At 38.0% G+C, this 11425-nt stretch overlaps 1 protein-coding gene across 1 annotated transcript; it reads right to left on the bottom strand.

Moving 5' to 3' along the window:
- Positions 1-155: 155 nt before the first annotated feature.
- On the bottom strand, positions 156-3345 carry LOC306868602 (protein FAM3C). Its single transcript, XM_079414855.1, has 10 exons — positions 3223-3345; positions 2781-2845; positions 1996-2100; positions 1820-1879; positions 1605-1719; positions 1454-1512; positions 1071-1121; positions 876-960; positions 652-778; positions 156-551 (listed from the first exon to the last, which is right to left on the bottom strand). Exons 2-10 carry the CDS (start codon positions 2797-2799, stop codon positions 465-467), a joined length of 708 nt encoding a protein of 235 aa, XP_079270981.1. The 5' UTR covers positions 2800-2845; positions 3223-3345; the 3' UTR covers positions 156-464.
- Positions 3346-11425: the final 8080 nt, after the last annotated feature.

The raw sequence follows: 11425 nt of genomic DNA on the forward strand, positions 1-11425 counted from the left end.
CAAAAGTCGTGAAAAAAGCAAAACTACACACACATAATTTAACAAAATATCATAAATAAAACATAAATATCAAAGTATGTTCATTATAATTTTTCAACTTACAATGACATTTAAAAAACACCCAGACAAAACACACACACACAAATAAACATTTTCTATATCAAAATTAAAATGATTTTTTAATATTATTATATAAGTCCAGGATAACCTCTATTATAAGAGATTTCAATACCACAGTTGAAACAGTGACATGGTCTCAGAAATATTAACAGAATCGTATGTCCACAACAGTAAACAAATAGCCTATTAATTACACTGTATTTAGGACAGTCTGAGGTATCATGAAACACATCGGAAATGCATAGTGGCTTAACTTAACGTATATGACTGTAGATGCAAAAACATAATCTGATGTCTGATTTAAAAGGCATTGTTTGGCAGAACAAACTGTGCTGTAGGAAAAATCAGTCTAGTCGAGGTATGCAACCGTCCATCTCGATCATTTCTGGCCAGCTTTCATACTTATTGGTTTGCCTGTCATTTTTTATATGCTGAAAAAGACAGAAAAGGGAGTTAAATTTATGGATCTGAAAAGTGTTTTCATTGCCTAAACCTATGCACATAAATGGGTGAATTTAGGAAAGGCATTACCTGCTCAAAGGTGACTTGAGTTATGGTTTTCTTCCCTCCCACAAAGAGCCAATTATCTCTGAATTTCAACTGGGAGATATATGAACTGCCAAGCTCTGCAATAAGTTTCCTTGCTTCATCATTAAGTCTATAATAAAGGAATCATATAAATTATGACATGATGAAACAACACCATGATAAGATGCACATACATGATGAAAAGAGAGATAGAAATTCTACTCTACTTTGTGGCTGGATCATCAAAAGTGGCGATCAACACAAGAGAACCATCCTCGATTGACTTCAGAAACTCTATCAGGTCCTCAACCTCTGTCAACAACAAAAAATGTATTACATACATGTGAACTGAGAATGCAAATCAGTACTTATAATGCAAGATTATTAACAACAAGGTGTAGAGAAGTAAAGATATAACATACTTCCGTTCCACATATTGAAGCTGCCAGTTTTGACGTGTTCACCTGTTTTTTCTGAATGAATAAGTAAACAAGAAATGTTAAAAATGAGCATTTATACCTATAAGAACACTGAACAGTAACTTCAAATATTTCTATGAAATATTTTTCACTAATTTCTAAAAATATTATATTATACATATTATAATATTACACAAAAATAAATAATTTCAAAACATTATACAGAGTTATCCAAAAAGAAAACATGTTTGCAAAAAATAAATAAATGAATAAAATGAAATGAATTTAAAAATAATAATAATAATTAAAAAAATGAAGCTAAAAGCAAAACAGTACCTTTTTAATTCAGCTTTTTAAAGCAAAATTACAAAGCTCAACATACTTACCATTGATAACAGCAATATTAATTCCTCGTTGGTTTCCTCGTCTGTCTTTCTCTATTATCCTAAAACAAAATGGCAGAACTCTATCAGCACTTATGGCATTCATTTAATTATTAATTAAAATACTGTAAATTTGATGACTTAAAGCCTTTACATTTTTCCCTCAAAGCATATTCGTGCTCCAATGATGTTTGTTGCGCCACTGTAAATCTTAAATGTATAATCATTTCCAGGACATGGTTTTGGGAGGCCACATTTGCCTTTAGGACCTGATAAAACATACAGACACAGACATTAAATGCATACCCTTTACTTTTTTTTTTTTTTTTTTTACACTGTACCAGACCACATTGTTTGATAATTGCTTACCATCATCTTTGTGATTTCCAGTTTTCAGTTGGAAAGAAGCTGCTCCCCCCATTGACCTTTCTGGGTTTTACAAATACATAAAACATGCATTGTATATATTTAAGAAGGAACTATAAAAAAACTAATACATACACACATAAAAACAAACATACAGTACATACATACAAGTAACTCACCTACTAAATTTGATAATGTTAATTCAGAATTATTCTGCAGGAGTCTGAGGACAAGGCTTATGGATATTATGAGGGCAGCCACCATGAAAACGAATCTCAATTTTTCTGTGAAAGCAATTTATTTGTGATTATTTACAATTCTCATTATACAGTGATATTCATCTTTGATTGTAGATTTAATGTTCACATATTATCTTGCTACTAATAGGGTGAGTTCAGTAAAAATAAGACAATTAAAAGACATATTACAGTTTTTCATGGTTTCAGACCATGAGATCATCCTGGTAGACCTGGTTGATTAAGCTGGTTAGATCTTTTAGACCACCTTAGACCAGTAACTAAACAGAGGCTACCATGTCACAAAACCAGTTTGACCAGTTTAAGAGGACATGTCATGTTTTTATCAGAACGAACATATAATTCAACAAAATTTAAATGATATATAAGTTTTAGAAGAAAATTCTATTTAGGAGGGCTGTGATATCACAAACAACTTTAAAAGCTGAGAATATACATAGCTTTTATAATCTGTCAACTATGCAAAGACATTTGCATTTAGAGTCACTTTCCAGGTACTGCATTGTGATACAAGACAATGTACGCAGGAAAGTAAACACTGCACTGCGCTTCTGAATGAGACATCTATGTCTTCAAAAACATAACTTACTTTTGTCTCTCTGTCGCTTGTGTAGCCCAAAGGGACCAACTAGAAATAAAAGCGTCAACATAAACATAAAACAGAGAGGGGAAAGAGACAAAAAATAAGGAAGAAAAGGAAAACCAACCTCTTCGAATGTATATCATGACTGAATTGTTATTCTCAGCTCTCCTCGAGGCAACTATACTTCCACTTGAAGTAAAGGTGAAGAAATTCAATCAACACATCACGTTAGTGATTTATCATTGGACCAATTTAAAAAAAACTGATCAGTTTAAAAAAATTAAAAGAAAAAGGTTCAGCGGTTGTCCTTGCTGATATAATTGATTAAAACTGCTCTAGACTTTAGACTCTAGGCGTTAGGATGACTAATGACAGTGCAAAGGTAGTGCATTGTATTTAAACCATATTCAGTTCAACTTGATTAACTCGTTCTTTAGGATTCCAGCTAAAGCAGTGCAAGTGTAAGCTCGCGAATAATTAAAACAAAGTTATAAAAAAAAACACATGTAGACTAGCGACTAGAGCTGGTATAAAAAAGAAGTATAAAGCAGTAAGTTACATCCTACTCATTTAGAAGAACGATTCCCTTCGTATGTCCGCGTAATATTTACAAGGAATTACTATGATAAAGAAGGCTATTGTCCATTTGTGGACGCCGTAGCCTCGCGGCTGTTTGCGTTTGTAGTTCTGTCGCTCAGCAGCCGAGCCGCTAGATGGCGGTGTCGACCACAGGAGCACAGCATAGACAGACGTTTGTTTACTTCTGCATGCTGTCAAAGCTTTTGGTCGTGAATTAAGTTAATATTCATTTAGTGGAATTCTCTTTTAATCTATACTGTACTAAATGACCAATTTGATAATACATAAACAGACAGGCGATTCATTTATGATAGGCTAACGTTATATTGCAACCTGTGTCACCAGACTCATATTTATTCAGTGCGAAGCAACAGCTAACTTATATATATATATATATATATATATATATATATATATATATATAAATATGGGCGGAGGTGTATTAAGTGTATTAAGCTTAGGTGGAGGCAGAAAGATACCCCTAACTGCTTCACTAACGCTAGCTATGAAGTTTGTTGGCTTGTTTTTATTTTTTTTACTGGAGAAATTCCGATATGTTAGATCACTCACTGTCCGGGACCACGATTTTTATTTGAAAAGGTTAACTTTAACGGATGAAACCAGATTGGCGGACCCGCACACGCTTTTACTCAAAGCTTGGACGATCAGACAGGATTCCCTCCGTTTGAGTGACTCACATCTAACTTAATGTGTATTGGTAAGACAAACTCACTGTGTCTATCTAGTCATGAAGATGTATTTCAATTTCAGCAGGCAACTGTTTTTACAGCTACATTATTATTCCAGCCATAATCAATCACAACAATGTATACAATTACAAATAATTAAGCATATAAATCGTTAGTTTGTTTTTTTACACTTATGCACACATTATTGCATACATAGTAGTGAGATGAAATCTTTAGACGCACCTTTAGTTTGGCGACGGGCCCCCCAAAAAATTCGCCTCTAGATGGCGGGCCAGAACACAGTCAAAGGATAATTTAAGATATTTATTGATGAAAAATGCAAAACTAGAAAATTTAAAAACTAGAATCGCCTGTGAGTGACTGCTACAGTGTATTTTGTAACTGGTAGTTAATTGTTACTCTGTGTTAATCCTGTAGTAGGGCAATCATTAACAAAAAGCCACATTTGTGTGGCAGTGTCCGATCAGAGTATGTGAGCAGAGTGGAGCGTCAACAATTTCTCCTCCATGCTCCGATCATTAATAATCACTCCGCTCCAGCTCCAGCTCTGCTCCGGGTACACCATTTCCCACTCCTCACTGATATCAGAAACACCGCTCCGCGGCTAAAGTATTTCAGTATGTTTGAAATATTACAGTTCTGTTCATAACGTATATTTAAAAATAAAATAAATAAACAGGAGAGTTTCAAAGTGGCTTATTGAAACACTGTGTGCAAACTATTTTCCTACCAGATGACAAGCTGCTTGACAATTGCTGCTTTTTGCAGTGCAAATTTTGTTTGTGATGAAAATAACAGTACATTTTCGTCAGTTATTTTACCTACGGATCGATGCATTTCTTGTAGATTTCTGCTCATTCGAAATCGGATGAAGTAGCACTGTAAGATTACATTTGTTTGAATTCATTTCTGAGAGAGCGATTGCGTGTGAATAAGTGTTGTATTAAATCATGCTTTCAGCTGAAAATATTCATAAGGAACCAATAAATTCCTTGAACTATAACTTTCCGCTAATGTCCACTGCAGTCATCATAGTCTTCACATTCTTTCTGATTTGAGTGATCCTTCTCTACCAAGCTAGCTAAATATGTTTAACATGTGAATTCTTGCTAAATATGCAGTTATATCACGTATCATATGCATGATTGTACTCGTGATGGAGTGCTCTTGGAGCGAGTGAAAACGCTCTCGGTTACTCACGTAACCTCGGTTCCCCGAAATGAGGGAACGAGACATTGCTATGGGAAATACATTTTCCTCGAATACTACTGAAGCCTTATTGAATCAAGCCAGTGGAACTGGCCAATGGCGTTCAAGCAAGCGCGAAATATGAGTGGGAATCCCATTTTGGGGAAGTCGTGGCCTAATGGTTAGAGAGTCGGACTCGTAATCCAAAGGTTGCGGGTTCGAGTCTTGGGCCGGCAGGGATTGTAGGTGGGGGGAGTGAATGTCCAGCGCTCTCTCCACTCTCAATATCACGACTGAGGTGCCCTTGAGCAAGGCACCGAACCCCCAACTGCTCCCCGGGCGCCGCAGCATAAATGGCTGCCCACTGCTCCGGGTGTGTGTTCACGGTGTGTGTGTGTTCACTGCTGTGTGTGTGCACGTTGGATGGGTTAAATGCAGAGCACGAATTCCGAGTATGGGTCACCATACTTGGCTGAATGTCACTTCACTTCACTTCACTTCACTATATAAGGCAGTGCTTGTACGTCATCCATTCAGAATCTTTGACTGAAGCAACTTGCATTCTAAGATCCTGAGCTCGGTGACACGGCAATAAGAGCAATGTCTCGTTCCCTCATTTCGGGGAACCGAGGTTACGTGAGTAACCGAGAGCGTTCCACTTCAATTCGGTCACTCTACATTGCTATGGGAACGTATAAAATCCCGCCAGAGCCTGGCTCCACTAAGTATGTCAAGTTTCACATCCGGAGCCATAATGAGAGCGGCAATGACATTGGCGCGCTTAGTAAACACAGCTCAGGTCTACAGGACCTAGTTGAAACCATGCAAAAGTCCGGGGGGGGGGGGGCGCAGCAACTAGATGATGTCACACCAGGGCGGTGTTAACTCCGTAGGCTGTGTCCAAATTCAGGGTCTGCATCCTTCGGAGTACTCATTTGAAGGATGTTACGTCACAGCGCCGCGACGAAGGCTGTCCAAATTCGTAGGATCCTTCAAATGCGGCCCACAAATACGTCCTCCTTTTCCCCGAATTGGAAGGATGGGTGTGGTGGATCCTTTCCCGTCCTACCTATCCCATAATTCTTTTCGGCAGAGCGTAATGGCGGACGAAGCGAGCGGTAGCGGAGTGGGAGAGGAGTTTCTCTGACAAAACAAGCTAAAGTTTATGCTTCGGCTCAATGAATTTGTAGGAGAAATTAGTAGAATACTTAAAAACAAATAAAAATAGGCTATAATGGCTTACCTGGATGTGACTGTCTTGTAGTCTGATATAAAAAACTCTCCGACAACGAGCAAAGAAAGTATTTAATTTATTTAATTGCTTTATTTCTTCCAAAAGAATTAAAATGAGGAGAATAACTCTTTGTTTGTCCATTTTCCCGCTTCTTGCTTGGCGCTGTCACGGTTGCTAGGCGACAGGATATGAGCAATGGGTAAGGGAGGGAACTGAAAGAAGGGTAGGCTGTCCAAATTCACAAACACCGACTTCCGGGTTTTGCGGACGTCGGAGGATCCCTCCTCCTTCAACTGGGTAGGAAGGATCCTAAGGAGGATGCAGACCCTGAATTTGGACACAGCCATTGAAACAGAATGTGAAATGGCGGCGGCTTCGGCGCTTTCACATACAGATTAGTTGAAATTGTTTAATTTCAATGAAATCATGTGCTATGATGCACAGCCGTAGCGGTGCTCAATAAGCAGAGTATGATGGTGATTAAGTCGTAAAAGACGTGGTGAACTATTGTGATAAACTGTTAGGGACAGCATTGAATTGGTGGTGCGCAGTGCTCGAATTGAATCAAGTCTTATGGGGGGTCCCCACCATCAGACTTTTTTTTTGGTGGGGGTGGGGGTTAGTCTCGCAATATACAATTTATACAAAATAAACAATATATTTGATCATAATATGCATAACTATATACTATTTAATGTTGCATAACAAAGAGCTACTATTCTTCTTTTAAATGGCTTACTCCAAGTAATACTGGATTTAGAGGGTGACAAAGCAGCAGACCCAAAAGGGCAACTATGGCAAATATACCAGGGGACTACATATAAGGCACTTGAAGATCCGTAAAAGCATGTGACATAAAAATACATTGAAATTTCTCAAAAACTGTAGAAAATATTCAGATGGCTTTCAGACACACTGAATGGTATTCAAATTCAGCAGTGGCACAGGAATAATTATTTCATAATGTTTCAGAAAGCAGTGATAAAGGAGCAGTCAGTAACTTCAAATGGACCTGTTTAAGGACCTTTTTATTGCTTAAACAGTAGCAAAAGGATGGAAAACTGTTATCAGGCTGTAATGATACTATAGAGATGAGATTAAGTATTATTCAAAGAGTGCAAGACAACTGGGCAAACAGGATATAGTCTTTATAATAGTTTATAAGTTTAACTTAGGCATGTCCAGGAGTCAAAAGTCTACACAAATAATAACAAATTTGTTAAATGTGAGCCTAAATCATCACAATTAAAAGAACAAAAGACTTAAACTACTTCAGTCTGTGTGCACTGAATTTATTTATTACATGAGTTTCACAATTTGAGTTGAATAACTGAAATAAATAAATAAACTTTTCCACGACATTCTAATTTATTGAGATGCACCTGTATATATATTTATTTATTTTTATTTTTTTTAAAGTAAAAACATTAATATTGTGAGAATGTGAAACAGCTGTTTTCTATATTTGTCTATTTTCACATCATGATCATGATCCTTCGGAAATCATTTTAATATGCTGATTTGCTGCTCAAACATTTCTTATTATTATCAATGTTGAAACCAGTTGTGTACAAACGGTTTTCAGGATTCTTTGATGAGTAGAAAGTTCAAAAGAACAGCATTTATCTTAAATAGAATCTTTTGTAACATTTTAAATCTTTACTGTCACTTTTGATCAATTTATGCATCCTTTCTGAATAAAAGTATTAATTTCTTTAATTTATTTCCACCCAAAACCCCAAACTTTTGAACGATAGTGTATAATGTTACAAATTATATCTATTTCAGATAAATGTTGTTCTTTTGAACTTTCTATTCATCACAGAATCCAGAAAAAGAAATTGTACATAACTGTTTTCAACATTGATAATAATCATAAATGTTTCTGGAGCAGCAAATCAGCATATTAGAATGATTTCTGAAGATCGTGTGTGTTACGTTCCCTTTTATTCTAGGGGTGACGGGGAAGTAGCATATACCATTAAAGGTGTATGAAAGCGTAAGAGAGAGAGAGTGTTGGCTTTATCTGCAATCACAGCACTCACACACAAGGAAACTCTTCAAGAATTCATTTACAAAGTAGTGTCTCTAGTAAAGCAGTAAAAAACAAAAAAAAAACAGAAGTAAACAGTACAGGCACTGAAGACTGGAGTAATGATGCTGAAAATGGTTTACTATTGTATTATTATTATTTTAAATTGTAATAATATTTCATGATATTAGTGTTTTTACTGTATTTTGGATCAAATCAATGGAGGCTTGGTGAACAGAAATGACTTTTGAACAGTAGTGTACGTTCAACGATTTCAGTGCAGTTTACATAGTTACGTCCAGTAGGTGGCGGCGTGGACTGTTATGAGTGAGTCTGTCAGTCAGCAGACTATTCAACCATTTCTGTCCAAAAGTCTGCTTTATTCAGGAACTTACTATGGCTATCAATATGTCAATCATAGCTATTTCAAGAGTGAATCCCGCATTTATATGCCGATGTAATTCCCGAAACTTTGCAGCGTGTATGTGGCCGTTGGTTTTAGCAGCATGAAAAACAAGTTTTATACAATTCTGAATGGATTATATATAGCACAGAAACCGCACAACGAGCACTCCCTTTATAATTACTAAAAAGCTGTCACTCATCTTCATCGAGATCTCTAGCACCCCAGAACCAGGCCTACTAATAATTTATGCAAGGAATACAAAAGACATGGAGTTGATAAATATAGTGGAAAGATATAGAGAGAAAATTACCCCTCAAAAAAGTCAGTAAGAAGCTTCCTCTTCCCGACTGCGAGTGGAGGTTTGTTATTCTGCATTTTTTTAGCTGAAGTTAGCTTGACGGAGCGGCGCCAATCAAGCAGTCATGTCAACGATGTCCTGCGCTTAGCGGTCTTTAGATGTGGGCGGGGCGTTTGAAATTTAAAGAGACATGACAACTAGCCCATAAACAAACTTAATATAAATTATTGTAAATAATTCACGAAATTTAATTTACCATATCCATTGCTTGAATTTAATCACATTTGTCATTATAATTTTTACTCAAATAAAAATGTCTGAGGGACCCCCCTAAGTCTATTTTTTACTTCTTATGGGGGGTCCCTAATGCCTTATGGGGGGTCCCGGATCCCCCCAGCCCCCCTTCAATTCGAGCAGTGGTGGTGCGTCAATACAGGGTGTATACGACCTAGTCGAAACCACTGATACACATATCAGATCATAGTTGAGGCTGAGTAGGCGTGTGCGCTGCTCGCACTGACAGCACATGCGAGGCAAGCGATGACACATCTAGGTTATAAAACCTTGCGAAAGTTCTGGGTGACGACCAGCCTGCCGCCATACAAATGTCCTGAATAGACATGCCATTTGCCCAGGCCCAGGATGATGCGAGTCTACGGGTTAAGTGGGCCCAAACCCCTATCGGACATTCCATGCCCTTAGAGCTGTAAGCCAAAGCAATTGCGTTGACGATCCAGTGTGACAGCCTTTGCTTGGACACAGGCAGTCCTTTTGTGCGTCCACCAAAACATACAAATAGCTGCTCCGAGAATCTGAACTGTCGATGTAAGTGTGCACCGCACATACAGGGCACAGCAGGAGTGTATTAAGCGGCTCCTTCCCGGTCGGCGTTTCGGGGCGGAAAGCAAATAGTGTTATGACCTGTGCTTTAAGTCGAAAGCACTTTAGGCACATAAACTTTTCTAGGCTTCAAGATGAGTCTGCAATCACCTGGCCCGAATTCAATACACGAGTGGTCAATTGAAAGCGCCTGCAGGTACAGAGGCCAGCGCGAGCATGAGTGCTGTCTTGAGAGAGAGCACCCACAAGCTCACTGATTGTATGGGCTCGAACGGGGGTCCCGTCGAGAGCGTCAAGTGTAACAGACGTAGGCAAGTAAGTGCTGGTGCGTGTAAACCTCACTCCCCTGATCTCAAAAAGAGGCGCTCTGGCGACTGACGCTAGAGGCCGTGGCCTTTAGCCTCCTCGTTAGAGCGCCCGGCTCCCACGCTGGAGACCGCGGTTCGAATCCCGCTCGGAGCGGGGCGAGTAGGACCGCGACATTGGAGTAGGACCGCAACTTTTGGATAGTAGTTGTATTTTAGGAGCTTGTGGCAAATTGCCAGAATTAACCCAGAAGTGCTGAATGCAAGCCAGACTCCGTCCACACTCTGTTGCTATCTGGGCAGGAGTCAGAGATGCAATCAGTTGAAGAAAAGATTACTGAAGAAAATAGTTTGTTCTAAATAGTTCTTAAATCGGCTCAAAATATCAAACATGTTTGAGATCCTCCGACCGGATGGAATCAAAGTCTGAAGCTAAAAATCTGTGACCAAAATACACTACACGAACGCGATATTCTATGAAATCTGTCAACTAAAATCTGCAGGATGGCTCTGACTTTCGCCCGCTAGCGCCAAATTCTCCAGACTGTAAATCGGGGCAAAAGTCCAGTAGTGAATTTCAGCCTTTTTAATGATGCGCTAACTAGCTGAAGACACTGTTTTTAGTGTTATTTTTGTGTGGTCTTCCGATCACAACATCCAACACCCAACTTTTTAGCACTCATTTACTTGCATTATATGGACCCACAAAGGTGGATTTTTCTAAAAATCTAGATAAATAAAAGAAAATAAAGTCATTCATCTGGGGCAGGTATGGTATGGTTTAAAAGCGGCCAAAGCTCAGTCAGTGATAGCAATCAGAATGTTGTAGGCAAAGCAGTTAACCTGTGTAAAGGATTTAAAAAGAAACATCAACTCATGTTCTACTAACCTTTGGACTTCCACACCTATGAATCTATTGATCTTTGATGGTGAGAAGGATCATAGAAAAACATAGTACTGATTTTTTTTAAGACTGTTCAGCAAAGCATTTATTTCAACATATTCATAAGCCTTGGAGGGAGTAAAAAGTTTACTATTTAAAAATGTATTATACATTATGTATTGTAAACTACAGTGAAGTACATTAAACTGTAATTATACGACATTCACCGCATCAGTGTTCACAGTCTTTTGCTTGCATAATTTTCACTGGCCTCAAAAGATTAGAATTTGTATT

This window comes from Barbus barbus (genome assembly GCF_936440315.1).
Source record: "Barbus barbus genome assembly, chromosome: 50".
NCBI classification, from domain to species: Eukaryota; Metazoa; Chordata; class Actinopteri; order Cypriniformes; family Cyprinidae; genus Barbus; species Barbus barbus.

Coding starts and splice junctions, on each gene's coding strand:
- LOC306868602 (XM_079414855.1), bottom strand. Junction 1,720..1,819: donor TGGAAATCACAAAGATGATG/GTAAGCAATTAT, acceptor ATGTTTTATCAG/GTCCTAAAGGCAAATGTGGC. Junction 961..1,070: donor CTTCAATATGTGGAACGGAA/GTATGTTATATC, acceptor TGTTGTTGACAG/AGGTTGAGGACCTGATAGAG.